The sequence below is a fragment of the Pleuronectes platessa genome, chromosome 4 (assembly GCF_947347685.1).
Source record: "Pleuronectes platessa chromosome 4, fPlePla1.1, whole genome shotgun sequence".
Lineage (NCBI taxonomy): Eukaryota > Metazoa > Chordata > Actinopteri > Pleuronectiformes > Pleuronectidae > Pleuronectes > Pleuronectes platessa.
In genome coordinates, this window is record NC_070629.1 from 17122901 (window position 1) to 17143609 (window position 20709).

At 42.7% G+C, this 20709-nt stretch overlaps 1 protein-coding gene across 5 annotated transcripts; it reads left to right on the forward strand.

Annotated features, from left to right (window-relative positions):
- Positions 1-678: 678 nt before the first annotated feature.
- Positions 679-20496, forward strand: LOC128438204 (transforming acidic coiled-coil-containing protein 1). Of its 5 annotated transcripts, XM_053420677.1 has the most exons (14): positions 7122-7698; positions 9171-9262; positions 11899-12310; positions 14076-14133; positions 14236-14293; positions 14795-14847; positions 15696-15830; positions 15937-16013; positions 16293-16336; positions 16756-16916; positions 17503-17609; positions 17718-17838; positions 18373-18443; positions 18479-20496. In XM_053420677.1, exons 1-13 carry the CDS (start codon positions 7592-7594, stop codon positions 18439-18441), a joined length of 1494 nt encoding a protein of 497 aa, XP_053276652.1. In that variant the 5' UTR covers positions 7122-7591; the 3' UTR covers positions 18442-18443; positions 18479-20496. The 5 variants fall into 5 exon arrangements, with proteins under 5 accessions (XP_053276654.1, XP_053276655.1, XP_053276651.1 ...); XM_053420679.1 differs by lacking the exon at positions 7122-7698 and adding an exon at positions 679-986 and having other exon boundaries at positions 18373-20496; XM_053420680.1 differs by lacking the exon at positions 7122-7698 and adding an exon at positions 679-986 and having other exon boundaries at positions 15699-15830; positions 18373-20496.
- Positions 20497-20709: the final 213 nt, after the last annotated feature.

Consider the following 20709-nt stretch of genomic DNA (forward strand, 5'->3'; position numbering starts at 1 on the left):
ACTTTCTATTCACATGATCCGGTTCGGTCAGTGTGAACCTGTCTGTCACGCTGGTCCTATTGTTGAATTGTCCTGAAAGTGTATCCAGTGTTGTTTCAGGGTAAAGGGTCAAAATGCAACTAGGAGCTTAGAAAGTGAATGTATGCAAACAAACGAGAGCTCTGTGTGTGTGTGTGTGTGTGTGTGTGTGTGTCTGTGTGTGTGTGTGTACTGTCATGCTAAAAATTGCAAGAGGGGGCTGCAGAGGTGGCCTGTGGGTCACAGCAGGTAGTGGGAATGTGGCACAAAGAGGGTGCCTGTGTTTCATGCCGCCAACTCTCCCTCCATCATCCCTCCCTCCCTCCCTCACCCTTGGTCTCAGATCTGGTATTCAGCCGTCAAACAATAGAAGAGTCTCTTTCTCTCATGAACAATGCTCTCATCACAGCCAGCCAGATGCCCCCATGACACACTGACACACACAATTTTCATCTGCCCCCTCCAACTCCTTAGTGGTCTTTAAACTGCCCCCCCCACACAGAGGTGGACTCTGTGGTTTTCTCCCTCTAAAGACTGTGGAGTGCCTAACAAGGGAGGATAATCTGCCTCTGGTAAGTGTGTGTTTCAAGAGAGAGAGAGAGAGAGAGAGCTGATGAGGAGAAGTAGAGCGAGGAGGCGGGGTCGTGGCAGAGCTGTTCATGTGTGATCAGTAGTAGTGTTGAGGCTGCACAGCATCAACAGAGACAGTGAGAGCAGAAAAGGACAAGGAGAGGGGAGGCGGGTTGGTTGAATAAAAAGCCGTCAGTCATGAGAAGAGGCAGCGCGTTACGGGGCTCTGCTGTTGAGCCAGGCCGTGTGGATGAGAGGCAGAGGTGAACCTTAAAGGACATACGAAGCATCTGGGATCAACCTGAAACAAAAACAACAGACTTGGCTGTTGCCATGGGGGGCTCCCTCAGCCAGAGCAGGAAGGGCTCCGTCAGCTCTCCTCGGAAAAAGAGCAGCATGTAAGATGACCTTTTGTTTTTGTGTTTGTGTTTATGTGTCGAGTGTCACGGGAAAGGGAACATGTCACAGACCGGACTCGATCAAGATTAGTTGAGGGGATACAGTTGAGTCATCCTGTTATCCGCGAGAGTGTGTTGCGTTGTGTGTATGAGCTCAGTGTCCCAGATGGGAACAAGGGAGTAAGACAAGGAGTTGAAGAGCAGTGATGCTTCCTGGATGCTTGCGTCACAGCCAGAACCTTCCCCGCTGGACTGAAATCAAATCAGCCCATCAGATGACACGGCACACAGCCCCCGCTGCTATGCTATGCTATGTTTGGATATTATTTGAATATTCAAATCTGAGGGGAGCTGCCAGGGTCACAGAATATAAGAGAGAAAGAGAAATGGTAGAGCTGTTGCCATTATAGCAGAGAGGCTCATGCATTGTGCATGAGCTGATCAGGTCATGCTCCTGAAACAAGGCAGCGTCCAAACCCTCCTGTCGTCGGTGTGTTGATATTTCAGCAGCAGGTTTTGTAGTTACAAGAGCAGGACAGATAACGCTGCTGCAAGCAATTCATTATGCAGCTGTGACCCTAATTCTAAAGTGGCATTTTAATCATACAAGCTGCATGCTTCATTTCTGTCTGAGCAGTTACCACAGATCTCTGCTCTGTTCTGTCCGTGCACTGTGTCTGAGTGATGTATAACCAGCAGCTAACTGGAGCTGTTTCCTTGTCAGACTGTAGGAAGATGTTTTTGGAGACGTTGTTGAGACGTCATCGCCACAATCCCTCTCTTCCCTCTTTTTTTCTCATTTGATCTCATTTCTCTCGTGCTTTTTCATCTGTATTTTCAAAAGACACTGTAAGCCTCTTGTAGCGGAGCACTTTGTCTCGACCCAAGTAACCTCACTTGCTTAGTCATGCTCGGTCAGGCATCCTTCTATTGTCACAGCTTCGCTCAGCGATTCATGTCATGGTCATGGAGAGCAGTGGTTGTTAATACGGAAACCATGTATTTAAGCAGATGTTCTGGGGATGGAAGAGAGACTCATGATCATCGTTTTTGGGATCAGAGAGTCTTCTGTGTTTGTGTGTGACTGATGGGGGTTGGGGCCGTCCTTATGGGAATACTGCGAAGCAAACCCGTTGTCGTGGGATCTCGGCTTTCAGTCTAATAATAGTTGGCTTAATCATCCGTTTTATGACTAAAGTGGGGCAGTCTTGGATGTACAGTGGACTTCCTGTTCCCCATGAACATCCGAACAGTCCCTCATTTGGGAAGAGGCTGACCTGTATTTGGAGCTCGTTTCTCGTAGAGTGTCTGCCTAAGAAAACTTTTCTTATTCTAAGAGAGAAACACAGTGAATACACAAAGACGGGCGCTAAATTTGAGAATATTAGATTTAATATAACTCGCCAGCATGAACGTGAAACCCACTGCTGAATAATTTTGGGGTAAATGGCTGAAACTTGCACAGTATTGTAGTAGATGATTTAGGTGTATTTGTAATGTATAGTGCAAATTAAAGTAGAATGGAAATGAAATCATGGGGCACTGACTTCAAAGGGGAAAAATGAATTGAGACAACATAATGTAGAACAGTAGGGGGTGTGTCGTCTTCCTGCTCTGTGTGTGCATGTCTGTACAATGCTCATGCACTTTAGTGTGGCTATTGTGTGCTCCTGTGTCCTGTTGTATTCACGAACAATAGCTCAGCCGGTGTCCGTGCATGAGACCCCTCCTCTCTTTCTCTCTTGCTGCCTCATTCTTTCATGCCGCTGTCACTTCAATGTTTCTACAGTAGTCTGGGAGGGCGAGTGCCTTGGCTTCATTCAGTCTTACTCCGTGCTAGTTTTCTGCTCTTATATTTTGTGTAACCTATGACCTTTGTAGAAAAATGGCAGATTCAAGCACAATGAGCATTATTCATTGCTGCACTTTATTTCCCTTGGCTTTGAGAGAAGTTTCACCCTGGAATCATGTTATAGAATTTTTGCCACTTGTTATTTTATTGACGTTATTATTTAGTTTTGTGACTTAAAAAAAAATAGGACTCTGATGTCTAAAAATCAACAGAAGATGGTTGATATCTTCTGCTGTGCTTCATCCTTTCCTACTTATCTGTGTGAGGGTGGCTGAAGGGGTGTCTACATGCAGGTTTTCATAGTGGAATACACTTGTGGCCTCCTCCCAATTGGTGAAACCAGAGACCTTGTCAACCCATTTACGCTCCCAAAGGTGAAATCAGACCTGTTGTGTACCCCCGTTGCTCTCTCACATCTATTCTTCCCACATCTCCTTTTGTTGTCTTTTTCTTATCATCCTGGCAACGTGTCACTGAATCTTTGTTAAATTTGGATAATTCTGTTGTTAAATTCCGATGAGAGTCCAGTAATGATCACTAGGTGGAGCTATACCATAGAACAAGATAAACAAATGTGACCCAGCACTTTTATTGTCTTCAGATCAGCCGGCTCATCCATCTCCAGAGGGAATTTCTTTTACAGCCTGACATTTAAGATCAAGTTAATGTCTCACATGAAAAACGTACTGACTCATGTCATGTCAATATTTCTATATACTTCATACACACACCCACATATTTATACACAGCAGAATGATAAGTCAATGCAGAGCCTGTATCAGGACATTATCCACACCTTCCTTTTATTTCCTCCACTAAGGTGGTAATATTCTCGCCCCTATCCTTTGTTTTGTTTGTTTGTTTGTTGTTCAGGATTATGCCAACATTTGCGAAAAGAATTTAACGGAAGGATGGACCAGGGCCAGGAAAGAACGCATTCAATTTTGGAACAGATCTGGACAAAGGGACAGATCAAGGATTTTTTTTTACGCTCTTTAATATTGCGAGACAGCAAAGATTTACAGTTCTGCATGGTGAATGCTCCTTTCATATGTAGTTAGGCTTTCAAAGTTGTAGTGATAAAAGGTCATATGTTTTAGACAGAATTAATCAAAGCACAGATTTGTATTCCAATCAGTTTTTGTTTTTTTTGACGAACTCTGTAACAACTTGTGCAACTTGGATAGTTTTGCTATATAATCATTTCAATTTAGCCAGGAGCTCCTCTATTATAAATACTAATGCTGACATGTTTACTACTTTGAACTTTAATGTTGGACATCTGTTCCTTGTGACTGTTGATCAAACGAGAGACATTTGAAGTCATGACCTTTTATACTGCAGCTTTTGAATGTAACCCCTAATTGAAAGCGTTTGGTCGTCTAAAATTAAAAGATTGAAGGCTGTCATTACACTCCGCAAATGTTCTACAGACATCATACTGACAACTCTGTTATGCTGAGCTGGACGGGAATACAAATGTAATTGTTTTAACATGGCACCGAGGATTGGTCACGATGAACCTGAAACTCAAAAGAGTTCATCCATTTGGTGCCGTAAAATAATTCAAACTAACTTTTAACACCTACATTTTGTCATGTGAAACACAGCGCACAGAAATACTTGGCTAATAAATCATATAATCTAAATATTTTTTAAATTGTACATATGCAAAACAATGAACATCAGGTGAGAGTGTAGCATAAACCTGTACAACATGTACATCCAGCCATCTTGATACAATCCCGTCCTCATCACCAGTTAGTTTTTCTTATAATCAAGAAGAAGAAATTTTCAGATGGTGGCTCTAGAGCAGGGGTGTCCAAACTTTTTATCCCGAGGGGCTCATACAGAAAAAAATACGAGAGTGTAGAGTCTAGAGTAAACACCACAATGACCAAAAACATAAGTATATCGTCTAGGGACCAAGAATATTCACAGCAAAATATCATGCCATTCATTTTTAAGATATCTGGTAATGCAGTATAAGGTCTGGGGGAATGTTGATCTGATGGTGGCTCTAAACGTACACGTCATCATGTAGGGAATAGAGAGCAGAGATAAACAGTCTGCGTTAGTTGAGAGGCTTCTCTAATACCCTCTCTGTATCTATACACACACACAAGCACACGCACACACACAGACACACACATAGTTATACTCATCCAGGATCACATGTCCTCTGTTATAGCTCCCTGACATGTTAATCATTGCCGATTTATTCTTAGCTCATAACCACACATGCTGCCATCAGTCAAAATGTAATTGATGATTAAGGTTGTGGATTCTTGGTGGATTAACTGACGCTATGCACGTGTAATGGCTGCAGTTGAGTGCGTGTGGTCTAGTGTGTCTTTTTGTCTAAGACGGCAGCTTCCGCTCACAAAGGGTGTATGTATTTGTGTAGGTTTTGCCACTGTGTGCTACTTGTGGTTTCATGGTGTTACATAAGAGCTGATTTTTTTCCTTTCCCCTCGGTTTTCCTCCCACCTCTCTGTCTGTGTGGGTCTCTGCTCTGCCCGGGTGAGAGCTGAGGATCCAGTATAACGATTCTGTCCATCGCTGCCTGTTGTCTCCTGTCCTGTCATGTGATCTCGTGTGTTTTTGTGTGTCTAGAGGCGAGTTTACAGCTTAAAGGTGTTGCAGTGTAAACAGAGGATGTGATGTACCCCAGAGTGCCCTGCTTGAGGGACTTTGTTAGCTTTGGCAGATCTTGTCCTCTACAAGACGGACAGGTTTGTCCTCTTACTCGTTCTGACTGACAGATAAGGAGAGAAAGGACACAATGTCAGGAATGTTAAATACGCACAAATTGATATGTAAGAAAACCCTTTTTCATCGCCCTCCCCACTGATTCCCTATCTTTCTCTCCTCCATTTTAATTGATGTTGTTTTCCATCTATCGTGCCTCTGATTCGCTAATTTTTTTGTCTGTGCCTCCATCACAGATTGAACAGTGTGTCTTTCTCCGTGCTCACCAGTGTGTGACTTTATTTGCGTGCATGTGTGCGTGCATGTTTTCTCGTCTATCTGGCTGTGTGTCTCTGTGGACCAGCTCAGACTGTTCAGTTCAAGAGCCTTTGCCTTTCCCCCCCCTGGTCTCATGTGCGAGCAGTAAACAGCAGGAGAGGAAAAGTACCTCGCAGTTAAAAGAAAAAGAAAAAGCGTCTATGCTCCTTCCTTTTTTCTTTCCCCGTGCACCTTTTTCACAGTGGCTGAGCCATCCCCCTGATATAACATTAGTCATGCTCCATGTTATTTTTTTTTTTCAAAAGAACACATCTCATCTGGCCTAGATTCCGTGTGCGTTTGTGTGTGTGTGGGAGATGTATAAATGTGAAAGCCTGAAGTTACATAAGCCATCCACGAGTGTGTGTATGTGTGTGTGTGTGTGAGCAGTGATGAGAGCTTTAATGCCAATGACTTTTCTGTCAGTCTGATGAGTATTTGTGTTGTTATTGTTCAATCTTGGTTTGCTTTATTGATTTGTTGACTTTCTGACCTGGATACTTTCTGTGAACAGCAGATCCCCTGTAGGCTTGCTCACTCGCCACAACATTATTGGATTAATATTCTCCATTTGGACTCGTGTGACAGTTATACATTTTGTATAAAGGGCCCATTGTTAGTCTTTGCTGAAATATCTGCAATTTAATTGCTCTTGTCTTCTCTTCATTATCCAGGGAAGACTCTTTTTTTCGGCAGGGTTTTGTGTCGTATTCACTGTTATCCACTGTCTGTGTTGGGAGCTGCAAAGTAAACAAACTATTAACAACTCAAATTACTTTGAGACTGTGCCTCAAACACACAGTGGGCCACCCAGCTGTGTTGGCAACAGTAAAGTACAAAAATAGTTTGGAAGCAAACATGGTCCTAAAGGGTGTAATTTATCTGTCACACTGCCAGAATGCTGATAACAAGCCCTTACTGGATTCAAATTAAATTTTAAGCAATGAGACTGACTGAATTTGCTTTATTTGAGGGTAATTTCAGAAATAATGGATATTGCAGATTCAAACTCATCTCCTTAAAATAGATATGGCCCATAATTTCCTCCCTTTCCTCCCATTCTTCTTTTATCTCTTCTCATCTCCATTTCTTTGGAGACACAAGCATCTGGTAGTTTCTGTCTGTTCAGAGAAAGCAGACTCCTCTTTGCAACTTCAAACACAAACCATTGCCTCTCTTCTGCCCCTTGGCTTCATTAAAAATCAACCAACCCTCAAAGAATCTGGGAGGAGAGCGGGCGAGCTAGTTAGCAAACATATGGGAGCAGGGAAGAGCTGCTGTGTGTTAACCAGCTGATCATCCACCCAGAGAGAGAGAGAGCGGAGCGAGGGGAGAGGGAGGAGAGCAGAGAGAGGAGTGACTACTGATGCTTCAGTAATCTGCACCGTGTGAGTCAGTGCTGTGGAGAGCAGAGCGGCAACAGAAACAACAGCAGCAGCAGCAGCAGTGTGAGACACGTTTCACTCTCACGAGGGCCAACCACGCAGAGGAGCAGGATGGGAAAGCTGAGCGGCTGAGCAAGAGGAGGAAGTGAGACAGCCACATCGAAAGCAAGAGGCGAGGGAGAGAAGCAAGAAGACAGAACGGCAGCTGCCACCTACTTCTTTTAGCTGTTAATAGACAGAGTGCGGCACTGCTCAGCCATTGGGACTGACAGATAAGACTAAACTTATCAAGAGGAAGAGGAAGTTTGCTTGTAAACACCAGAGGTGGCTTAAGGTTTAGGACTCGACGTGGTTCAGGGATGTCCTGGTTGTCTCCCGTCCAGTGGGCCAAATGGACGTGGTCAGCAGTGACTGGGGTTGCCGGAGAAGATGGGCAGCCCAGAGTGAAGGATGCCGGAGAGGACAAGTAAGAGGGTTGGCTGTGTGTGTGTGTGTGAGGGTGAAGTCAGAAAGAGAAATGGTTCACAGGTCGATGTGTTGAAGACAATCAGATAAAACAGTTTTCAATAGAGTTTGGACTCAAAAAGACTGATTGTGTCGGTGGGGGTGTTTGTGTGTTGATTACAGTGATGATTCATGAGTCATACTGACAGGTGGTGGATACACACACACACATACACACACATACACTGATTGATACAGTGGATCCTGTGGTCGGGTCAGGCTGTTGTCCTCGGCTAACAGTTTCCTCGTCAAAATACAGTCAGTCAAACTTTTGTTTCATCAGTCCCTGCTTTGTGTGAATCTATTGCTAAGGATCTGAATGTCTAAATCTTTTTTGATCTTTTTGAGTATGTGTCAGAGTTTTTGTCTGTGTGCGTCAAAGCTGTTTGGTGGTTTGGAAACAGTTTCTGAAAGTTGGGGGGAAGGGGGGGGCAAAGCCACAGTTTCCAAAGCTTTAGATTTTTTTCTGTCCATTTCTAGTTCCTAAGTTACCATCCAAGATCGCAGCCAGTGGGGCCATCACTGGGATGTGTGTGTGTGTGTGTGCAGGGTTGGGGGGGGGGGGGGGGGGGGGGGTATGTATATTAGGATTAGCCCGGGATGGCGGTGTTGTATAGAGCTCCAGAGTGTGTGAATGTGTTTGTGTGAACTGGTATCACAGAGATGGAGTGCGGTTGTCTGCTGGCACTGGGAGCTTTGTTCCCTCCTGTGCTGTTTTTCATTAGTGTGTGGACGTTTTGATGTTGCATTGGAGTGGCTGGGAACAGGCGCTTGTACACAAACTCTCACTCTCTCTGTCTCTACCCGCCTTTTTGTCTCTCCGCAGTTTGGAAATAAATCTGGGCTGCGTGTCTAGGCAGCTGACACGGCAGACCAAAAGACGCTGTGTGTGTGTGTGCGCTTTAATGAGTGTTGTGTCTCACAGTGTGTCCTTATTGAAAGGCAAAGGATGCAGGTGGCCTTGTAGGGCTTCACTTCCTTTCCTCTCCCTTCCTGTAAAATAAAAGCAGCTTAAGCTGCTTTGAGCTCTGAAAGCTATTATTTCCCTGTCACTTGAGGAAAACCGAGGATTTGTGTTAGGAAACCCATTGTTAATTTGCTAGAGAGAATTTGACACTGTAACACACAACCACAGAGGCCATTTTTATTTTAGCTGCTTCTAGCATGTATATGTTGTTATTTAGACTGATCAGTCTTTTCAATGCCTCACTGTTCTGAAAGACAGTAGAATGTTGTGTGAGAAGCATTCATTTAGCCATCATCCAGGCAGTGTGATTTGTTTTCACTCCTCATCACTTTACGAGAACGCTTATTTCATGGGACATTTTCTATTTAGTCATTATTTTTACATTTTGTTTGTAAAGTTTGATATAATATCAATGAGATGGCAGGTATTAAAGGAATCTGTTTCGTCCTCTCTCGTTCTCCTCACAGTTCCGACTCGGAGGGAACCTTCGAGACTCCAGAGGCCGAGTCTCCGGGTCTCGTGAAGCTGCTGAACCAACTGGACAACTGCAACCACACAGGTGAGACAGGCTGATCTAAGTCCTATAAACTGATCTGTCACCCCGAACAGAGACCAGGCTGGGTGGTGTCAAGCACTAATAGCTTTTTTTGGTACCAACTGCACATTGTCACATTATCAAAATACCCAACAGAGTACATACAGTAGAATCTCAGAAAAGATTGATAATCTTGTCTAATTCCTGTTTAAATGGAAAAAGCCAAAGTAGTTGTTTGGCTGCTTGTGTCTCAGCATTGAAGAGCAACTTAACATGAGAATGAAGAGCAGTGTTTCGCTGCCCGCTCTGGTTTGGGTTTCACCACTGACCACATCAGCATCACTGGTGGGTGTGGTGCACATTGTTGGGTGTGATTAGCAACAGCGATGTCCCAGTGACCTGGATAACCTCACTGTAGCTCAATTCGATTTTTTCTCAAATTAAGTTCTCAAAAAGAAATCCAGATCTAGACCAGGACTGGGAGTGAGGGCAAACATCTAAACACATAAATAACATTTCAGTAATGACTGTTAGCAGTAATGCAAACATATTATTGTCCTATTATCCATCCATTGGCTATACAGCCTATTCTTTAAAGGAGATCTCCGGTATTTTTCAACCTGGGCCCTATGTTTGTGTGGGTGTGTAAATGACTGGTACTCACAAGAACCCGCGGCAACAGTCCATGAAATGTGCACTAAAAGAGCTTTCTCTGGAAAGGATGTTTTTACTTTGTGTAATTTTCTATGTTCACCACATGTTTGCTACAGATCCATGATCAGCATACGATCAGCTGTGCATACTGTGTGTATGAGACTTGTAAATAAAGTCGGCAGTATTTGAGTCCGGCCTGTTTGAAGCTGCCAAAGAGGCCCACTGGTGTGAAAGCCCCCCCCCCCCCCCCCCCCCCCCCCACCCTCTCAGCTGTTCTGCTTTCACCCACACACAGGAGCACCACATGTTACCATGGCAATAGATAATCTGAGTGGATCCTCTGCCCTGAAACAAATGCCATAGCTAATGTTTGCAAACTTACTGTCTTCATGCACTCTATTTAGTTTGACATGTTTTCGGGGTGTATGAGGATATGTATTTGTCTGCACGCTGTGGATGTCTCAGCCTCTTGAAATGTTTTGACCACAGCATATGGGACGCTGTGCCAGATGATGACAGAGAGATGAACGTGTTTGGTATTGAAACTAGTTTGTAGACAATAACACTCTCCTTTTCATGCTAAAACCGTCACATGGTCCGTACAAAATGTGGGTTATAGGTCATAAATAAAAGATCGACTGTGTTGAGAAACTGATAGCCTGGTTCCCTATAATTAGACTTAACAGCTCAGGGGGGTTGCTGTCTGTACATGGGAACAGGCACGAGCCACAATTAAGTACTGTTGAACCAGTACCTGGATACTGGAGTATCTTTTTCTCTCTCAACGACTCTGTCACACACTTCCCCCTCCATCTCCCTTTCCTCTCTTTTAGTTGAGCTGTGAAACTGTAATAAAGTCAGATGTTGTTTTTGTTGCTAGGCCACGTGGTGGTGTGTACTCTCCATTTCTGGGTGTGGTTCCTCTACATCTGTTCCATGTCTCTGAAGGGTGGGAATGCTGTGTTTTTTAAAGTACCTTACATTTTGAGCAGAAGCTCAGCTAAACGTCCATAAACTGAATTTATGATGTAATAAGTCTCGATCTCGGTAACACTCAGTCTTAAGTCGTCTGTCACCCACCTCCACAATGGCTTCATTCAAGTTGGCCATGTTGAGAAGACGTAAAGAAAAATAAAGGAGAGGTTTTTGTCGGTTTATTATTGTGTGTAGCTGTTTGAGTTTTACAGTGCATGTGTGTGGGTGCGTTTCTTCAGTGACAGAGTGTACTGTGTTTCTGCAGCCGTGTGACTCAACAGAGCCTGGTCTGCTGGTGTGGTCATTAGAGGGATGTGTTAGGACACAGGATGTGAAGTGGTGTGAGAGGAAGTCACCAGCTATTTTAAATGTTCTTCCAGGATTGAGACGTTAGTTTTCACTCCCTCAGGACAGAAACGCGTGAATAACATCTGTTTTCCCTGCATCATGGTTCTTCTACTTCACTGTTCTAATTCATTCGCACTGCTCTCACTGCATCGTGTTCAGCCTCAGTTTTCTTTAAAAGCCTCACTGCAACAAAACCTGCCCTGCACCAAACGTTAGACAGGCACAGTGAGCCAAAAGCTGAAGAAAAAAGTGGAGCATCAGCAGCATACAAGCCAGATATTTCCTAAACGGGACAAAATAGCCAATACTTATCCGGTGAAAACTAGGTCCTCTAAAAGAATAAATGTGAGACCGTTCTTGTTTCTCTACTCTGAATTTGATCAGATTGAAGTTTTTTTGTGATCACACTTATAGATCATCCGAGTGATGCACCTGTCAACATTAGAGCTCTGCTGCTGTCCTTTGTCACTGTTAGGTCTTCAAGATGTTTCAAAAAGTGTTGGCTGTTCCTCACTCCAGGTTTAAAACATAATGAAGCTGTTTATGATTTTTTATGGGTCATGACCTTTAGATGGCTGAATATCAGCCTGATAAGAGCTGCTGTTGTGCAATTTTTATTTACAGTATTTTACTGTTTTATATCAGGAGTTATTGTCTTACTCACTTTTCTTTACTTTTCACAGGTTTTCCTGATGTTACAAACCACTTTCTGGACGAGAACTCCAAAAAAGAAGAGATTGATTCTCTGAACAACCTCACCAGCTCCTCTCCGGACAACAGCAGCTTCTGTTTGGATCAGAACCTTAATTTGACTCTTAGCACCAAACCCCGTCCAGGAGAGGGCCTCTCCCCATCCACCCCTCTGCCCCAGCCTCCAGCTGTCAGGCCCCCTTCATTGAGCGTCCTCTCCTCACTGAACAAACCCGATCCTACGGAGGTGGACGATGAGGCTCCGGTGACATCTGACTCCAGCCCGGACTCAAACCTGATCCCCAGTCGTGACGTTTGTGTGGATCCCGATTTGCTCAATGGAAACAAAAACTCTATGCTGTCAAACACAAAACTGACCTGCGAGACCAGCGACGCCACAATCACGTGAGTAGAAGATTACAGTCAAACATGCACAGAGGCCATTCCTCTTCTTTCATCAATCATAATCATCCTCTTTCCAGTCAGTAGCTCTATTTACTATACTAACATGACTCACCGATTTTCAAGCATAAAAAGGACGCTGCTTTCTTTTATGGCTGCAGGGAACAATAGTGAATGGCTGCTATTGTACACAGTGAACCTGAAGGGATCAAAATGTTCCCATTTTAACAAGCTGTGGCCTGTGACCTGCTCTTTTCTCTCTTAAAGTCTGTCAGCTAGTAAGTCTCTGCATTCATTCATCATTAATATTACTATAGTTTGTAACGGTTTTATTGCTCTTATTTTTATCGTAGAATTTGAGATCACTTTGGCTTGGTAGGATTAGTTTTGTATTTGCTTTTATTATTCCATAGCTGCTGATGTGGGGACGTTTTTTAGTTCTCACAGCGGGATTAAGTATTTTTAAAGAATGATTGACCTTTGTTGACTTAATGTTATTTGAATGGTGAAAATAGAAGGTAACGTGGCAACAACGCCCTCTTGTGGTCTCCATCAACTAGAGAAACCCCCCAGAATAACTACAATCACTTTCTTTTTGTTTGTGTTATTGGCATCACTCTATATTACTGTATGTGGATGGATTAGATTATATATATTATTTATTATCTTATCATGTGTGGTCTGACAGGATCAACACACTACCTGTACAAGAGCAGCGTCTTTAAATTGTTATAGATTACATATTATAGGCCATTGTTCTATATATTAATTTAGCTCCCATTATTTTACATATTGTCCTGATTGGAGTCTTCAGATAAAGCTCAGGTTTGGTCGTGGGTTTGTTTCCAGGTTACAGCTTGTTTCTTAGCAGCTGGACTTTGCCAGGATAATAATGTAGAAGATGACTTATCAGTTTTTAAACCAAGTATTTTCAGTAACTTTATAAATCTCTCACAAATATGAAAATATTAGAAGGATAAGTCCACAAAATGACTTTATTCATTTGATCTTTTATTATAATACTTACATCGGTTTTGGAAGATTATGATTGTACATTAGTTAAATTAGGCTTTTCTTTCCAGTTTCACCAAAGACTCTCTTCTGTCTCGAGGTCTGGACTTTCAGTTCTCTAAACTATAATAACCCTTTCCCCCCATCCACTCACCTTGTGTATGACCCAACCCCTGTCCCAACATCTCCTGTGTCTTTCCTTCCTTTTCCTTCCAAACCTGTTTCCCCTCTCTCTGTGTGGCCTCAGGACTGCAGAGCAAGTCCATTTCCTCTGTGTTCTGTTGTAAGTACTGTTTACCTCTGCGCAGACGTGTGTGTGTGTGTGTGTCTTTTGCAAATTGCTATTCTGAATAGAGCAGTCCCAGTCCAGGCTCATTCCGCATCCTGCTGTGTCTTCCACTTGACCTCATTTCGATCAAAGTTGGGGGAGGAAGTGAACAATAGATTTAGAAAGTGGGGGAGAAACGTTGTTAGTGGAAATCATGTAATTCCCTCTAATGCTCTGTGCAACTGTTCTTGTTCTTATATGAGTTTGGCAAACGCCTTCATCATTAATCAGCTTTTTCTTCTGCGTAAATCAGCCCTTTTAGGAAAGCATTTGAATTCCGCACACACACAGAGCAGAGCTATGAGGTCTGGGCTTTTGTGTCTCTCCTGCTTTTTCTTCTCATCCTCACACCTGGCCATATGTTCGCAAGTACAGAGATATGATCTGTTTTGTGTTGATAATAATTTTCTCATTGATCTTTGCACTCAGGAACTCCTGTAAAGTGAAACAGATCCAGCCGCTGACGCCAAAAGAAATCCGTGAACAGGTAAGAACTCTCAGTTTTTTTAAGCAACATTTGACTTATGTGGTAGCATTAGCTCTCGCAATATATAGTGTCTGTGTGGTTGAATGTTTGCTGTTGTTAAAGGACGACCATCATGGAGGCCACGCCACAGACGAGGAGAAGTTGGCGAGCAGTGTGAGCGGTAAGCACCAATGATTAACTTTATTGTTGCGTTCCTAATTTCTACATTCCTGAGAGGCACCCAGCTCCAGTACACTCGGGTCGCTCAGTTGTATCTCAGCTCAGGGAGCGACTCTCATGTAAAGAGATCAGATGACTGGATGTTAAAGTTTAGTCAGCTGACTTCAGCTTCCCTCAATGCAAACAATCAGCCGAGCTCGATAAATACCGGACAGTGAGAAGGTCAACTTTGCTTTACTGTTACAAACAAACATGACATTAATCATTAACTTTAAATATCATACTTGTGCCGTTTACTGCATGAAGTACAACTCGCTGCTACCATAATATCAAGTCACATTACATTCAGTCATGAGAATAATTGACACTATTCCATTTGTGGTGAGTGGAATTAACGACTCAGGAAAACAGTTGTTTTGGGTTTTATTGTAACATTAACTTTTATTGTAACATTAACTTCTCATGTCTCATATTCTTACCATGAGTGTTTGCTTTCTTCCAGTGCAAGACTGCCATGTGACGTCCGCTCCTGAGGAGTCAGACTGCTGCTCTGTGGTGAGGATTTAACACATTTGTCCATTTAATTGATCTTGATAAATCTACTGTACCATAAACCATGTATACGGTCTATTTAATCATGACTGTGTTATGTTGTCATCCATACTGTCATGTGATGAAGGTCTCGCCTAAAACCACTAGGTGGAGCTAGAGCACTCGTTTATAGGTCACTACCGAATCAACATCAGGGATGAAAACAGTCAGACAAGTACAGACATGTCCTTATGTTTCATATCACTGTGATTATAACAGTAGCAAAGTTCTATTAAATTACATGAATATTACAAATATGTTACAGACTATATAGTTGATTATATATGTGAAGCTGCAGCATGATCGGGTGTGTGATACGGTGACTGCAGTTTGCTGTAGGACAGCAGGAGCTTCTTAGTGACAGCCACTATGTTCATCTACTCAGGTGACAGATGGATTTAGATTATCATTCAGGAGATTAGAATATGAACGGACCTAATCCAGGGAAGGACAAAATGAGAGTGGGATAAGACAAGGGGGAGGAGAAGAGGAAGGAGAAGATGGAGGATGTTTGAGAACACAGACTGCAAGGCAAGATGGGTATGAAGTAACAAATGACAGGGAGCGAGGTTTAATAGAATGAAAGAGAAATGATAAGTGAGAAATAAAGATCAGGTGTACAGAGATAGAGAGCAATGTCACATGTTCAAAGTAAAATAACAGAAACAAAAGATAACTTGGATGTTTGTATTCAATTCATTTGGAAAATAAGAAGTTATATTGTCAAAAATACCTTATAAACTCTTCAAGGCTTCAGGTGGATTTACTTCCTCATTATCGGGAGGACGTGACCGATTCCTTTCTGTCCCCAGCAGTACGAGGACACGAGCAAACTGAAGAGCAACTCCAGGGAGAGCGAGATGCAGAAAACAGGAAGTCAGGTCCTTGATTCCATCTGCATCAGTGAAACAGAGAAGCAAGCTGTTCTCACTCTTATTAGAGAGGAGGTAACACACTTTTCTCACTCACATCCAGTGTGTGTCTGTTGTGTAGATATTCAGCTTGGTATTATTTGTACATAGAATTCTGCTCACAGACAGCATCTCCTTTCAGATCATCACTAAAGAGGTGGAAGCCAACGACTGGAAGAAAAAATATGACGACTGCAGACAAGAAGTCAATGAGATGAGGTTAGAAAACATGTTTGGGTTAGGGGTTTTATTCACTCAATTCTTATAAAGAGTGAACGGACACTGATTCCATTTGAGGCTCACACGAGTTCTTGACACTTTGGACATAAGATTAGACGCATCAGACACATTGATCCAAAAATATCTCTAATTTATCAGTTCCCTTTTTTTAATTTTAAGGGTTTTATGGGTGTAGTGGAAGTGTTTGTGTAGTCATATAAATGTTATCTTTAAATGCCTCTCGTTTTAAGGCACATTATGTGTTTGGTCTTATTACAGGAAGATTGTTGCAGAATATGAGAAGACAATTGCTCAGATGTATGGTGAGTAGAAATCCTTAAATATAACCTACTGTGACAAACCAAGGAACCATGGCACTCAGTAGAGACTCCGCCAAGGCCCAATAGTTTATGAAACCATGTTTAAATTCAGTAGATCCTTAATTTGTATCTGCACCAAATTTCAAATGCGCCTAAATATTTGTCATCTAAGCATGCCAAATTTTGTATCCTTATTTGAACTGCATACTCAGCATAATATGTTTCTATGTAACCACCCGATTCACTGTTTCAGTGTCACAGTGATTTGTGTCGTCTTGTACTGTGAGATGACACAAATCTTCTCTATTTAAGTTTGAACTTGTCCTTGTTTTTGTGGAAAATATAATTTTTCAATCACTGCTACTAGACTCAAACTGTAATTTAGCACTTCACACTAATATCCTCTACTTGACTGTTCACAGAGGACGAGCAGCGCAACAGTGCCAGCTCCCAGAAGGCTTTGCATGCAGTGACGATGGAGAAGGAAGCAGCGCTGGCCGACCTGAACTCCGTGGAGCGCTCCCTGTCTGACGTGTTTCGACGCTTTGAAAATATGAAGAGCACCCTGGAGGGCTTTAAGAAAGTAAGGGGTCGTAGGACAAGTGCAAGTCTAAACAAGTATTTATGGAAAGTGTCTATTTCAAATGCTGAGGTGATCAGCCAATAGCAGGGCTGCAAGAAGATTAAGGTCAGAATAAGGTTGGAAGCGTGATCAGGGGCAGTGGTCGTCTTGAAGTAAGAGGAACAGGGCTTTAAGTGGAAGGTCACTGGATAAATGCTGCCCTCAGGCACTGTTCTCTCCTCCACTCCAACAAACACAACACAGAAAACCCTCGATTAGAGCTGTGTTGTGCCCAAATCTTGACCAACAGTTGACTCACAGCTGCTGTAGAACAGCTGCTTGAGGGGAAACAGACAGCTGCGGTGAAGCTTTCAGCAACACATGTGTGGGACGGCAGGAATGCAGAAGATAAGGAGGAGAAGAGCCCACAATGTTTTCAAATATAAGAAAAGTTTTAAAGAATCATGTCTCTATAAGACCATAGCCAAGGTTAATACTGTATTAGAAAATTGTAAAGATATACATGCAACATCAAATCTATTTTCTCTCTGTCTGAGTTTTGTTTTTAAATCACAATGTGTTTGACGTTTGATTTTTCCTCAAACAGAATGAAGAGGTGCTGAAGAAGTGTGCTCAGGAATATCTGGCCAGAGTCAAACAAGAGGAGCAGAGATACCACACACTGAAAGTCCATGCTGAAGAGAAACTAGACAAGTATGTAGAGATTCAAAGGGAAATCTGTGATACACATATTTAATACTTATATGGGTTTGAGACTCTGTTATATGACACATCTGTTCCCTGCTTCCATGTCCCAATCAGGGCCAATGAGGAGATCGCTCAGGTGCGTACGAAGGCGAGCTCAGAGAGCGTAGCGCTGACCGCCGGCCTGAGGAAGGAGCAGATGAAGAACGAGTCTCTGGAACAAGCGCTGCAGCAGAAGGTCAGAGACATCCTGACGTCTCTATGACACTTTCACACTCCTTTCAGACCTGGTAATGACATTTGTTCTAAGTGATCTGATAACAAGCGGACAGTGCTAAGTACATGCTTGAATCCATCCAGAGATCTGATCACTTTCACCACATTCAGAGGTGGACACATGTGGCCTCAGGCTTTTCACTGTGTGAACGCAAATGACCCGGGGCACTTGTGCTGTCACACTCACACACAAAAGGCAACACACGGAAATGTTGTCATAATTGTTGTCTGTTGTCTGTAAAGTCAGACTGGCTGAAAAAACTATTTTGGTATTTGTCAACACAAATGACAAATGTGATTATTTGCATATAGAGCGGGGAAGTGAGATCCAATCACTGCAGACAGATTTAACACTTTCCATTGGATTTCTCAGGACGGATGTTAATACCAGGTCTGAACGGCACCTTAGTATATTTGTATGCTATATGGTTGTGCTTTGTTGTATATAAGTATATAGAGATGCATGAAATGTACCGATTCATCCTTCGTTTCACAGAATCAAGAGATCGAGGAACTGACAAAGATCTGTGATGAGCTGATCGCCAAAATGGGAAGAATCGACTGACAGCCACTCGCTGTGAGTCAGCTTCCACCGTCCCTCTGGTCCTGCCCCGTGCATGCGCCCAGCCAGGAAGCAGCTCTTCTACCCTGTGCCAGCTCTTCCTCTCAGAGACTGCTCATGTACACCACATGTTTAAAGTAACTTCCTTGTACACTACTATTGCACTACATGTGACCAGAATCAAGGGCGGTTCTGTAGATGTTAATTATTGCCGGGAGTTTGGTTCTATGTCGTCAGTCACTTTGTTTGCATTCACTGCCCTTTATGAGCTCATCCTGGCCCCCTGTGCTTTTGTCCATGGTGCCAGCCAACAACAACCTGCTTGTGAGTCAACTCCCAGCAGCTTAGCAGCTCATTCCTTAGCAAACGCTTGTGCAGGATGACATCAGACTTAATGCCGGATGTTTTGGGCGTGTGCTCTGATGGGCTTTTGACGAGGATTGTTGAAAAGCAACAATCCATAAAATGTATTTTTCTATGAGGTAAACAAGAATTTCACTCTGGTAGAGAGAAGCTCAGGGGCACTGTATCGGGTCGAAGGAGATCAGAGTCAACGTCAAGGTGCATGAGAGCTGAAGAGGAGGATTTCAGATTGTTTAAGGAAGTACAGGTGTCCTCTGAAACCTGAGGGAATCTGGACCTCACTTGAGTGAATCTAGAACTGCAAATAATTCTCAGCTTCAGCTTCACTTGATTTACAGTATGACACAGATTATATTCAAGACTATTTAAAGAGCGGCAGAATATTTGTATCTTTCACTAAGACGTATAATTACCTGACAATCATAAACTTTCCTGTTACTGTATAAACACCCCTGGTCATTAACTGTCAAGTAGAGAATCCTGAACAACTGGAGCAAGGCTACAACATAATGACACTATATTTCAGTCAAGTGCTGCATGGTCACTTTTTCTAAACATCACTCACTGTGAGAGACACCAATAATTCAACGTCTTTGTTACAAGTTTTATTTCTGTTGCTTATTTGTGATGATTCCACAAATAAATAGGTTTCTATGCACGTTGCTTTTTACACCTTTGCATTTCTCAGGATTTACATTTTTTGTTCAACTAGTTGCATTCAGCAGCTCAGCGCTTTATTAAAGACGTGAGGTGGTTGAGACGTAACTGAATGTTTGTTCAAATGTGTTTTTGAAGGAAAAAAACTAAAGGATTTCTCCCTGACACCAGTTTTACGGAAAGTCTCATATTTACCTCAATATTATACAGTGTAGTTTTTGCAAATCCATGATTTAAATTGGGCAGTTACTGGTTAACAAAGTGAAACAAGGGTTTAGTTTATATTTTTGTCACTTTAAAGGTTTCCATCCTCAGTTCATTGGAGTCAGTCACTGCGTCCTAACCACCATGTAAATCCACTCATGTCACAAACCCACCTGTGTGCTATCGTTTGTATTTGTGCCAAACTAATGTCACATTGCCTCAGCTGTTTGTCTTTATTTTATAAAATATTGTTTCTCACTGGTACCCCAACTCCCTGCTACAGGAAAGAAAGGTTGTGCAGCCCATGTCCTCCTCCCTTTGGTAAATACCATTCCAGCCTCAGCTCTGTTTTCATTTAATTTATTATTTTGAATAAATGATTTGTATTACTTATAGAATTGAATCTGCTCGAGCTCCTTGCTCTGCCACTGCTATCGTTCATATAGATAAATATCTACATTGCAGTTAAAGTGAAACATGCTCAGGTTTATGGAAGGAGAGCTGTCGTAAACGGGCGTGTCTGCTCTACTGTCTCTGAATTAAAGGGTTACTCAGTAGGGTTCTATACCAGAGGAAGCAGGGGAGACTACGTTCTAGGCGTAGTCTACAAAAACTTTATTAGGGTAAAACCCTCCAGAGCTAAAGGCTTGGACACTTTAAACAGAGAGCTGGTCCAGAGCCCCTGTGTGGAGGGAGTATCCTGGGTCCTAACTTCCCTTTCCTGAGTCACGGTTTGTGTTTGTAAATAAGAAATGGGATTGTCACACTTGTGTTGAGGACTAACCGTGATTGTTTGTACATTTGCTTGAATAAATATTATTTACTCCACTGTAATTTCTGCAACTGCTTTCCTGAATGATTTCTGTATGAATTTTCACATTGTGTGTGTGTGTGTGTGTGTGTGTGTGTGTGTGTGTGTGTGTGTGTGTGTTTGTGTGTGTGTGTTATGTTTGTCAGTATATGTGTCATGGTCTCAGCTTAAGCCTCTGTTCCGGTAATGATGCACAATACTCACGTCAGACTTCCCGACACACACATACACCCACA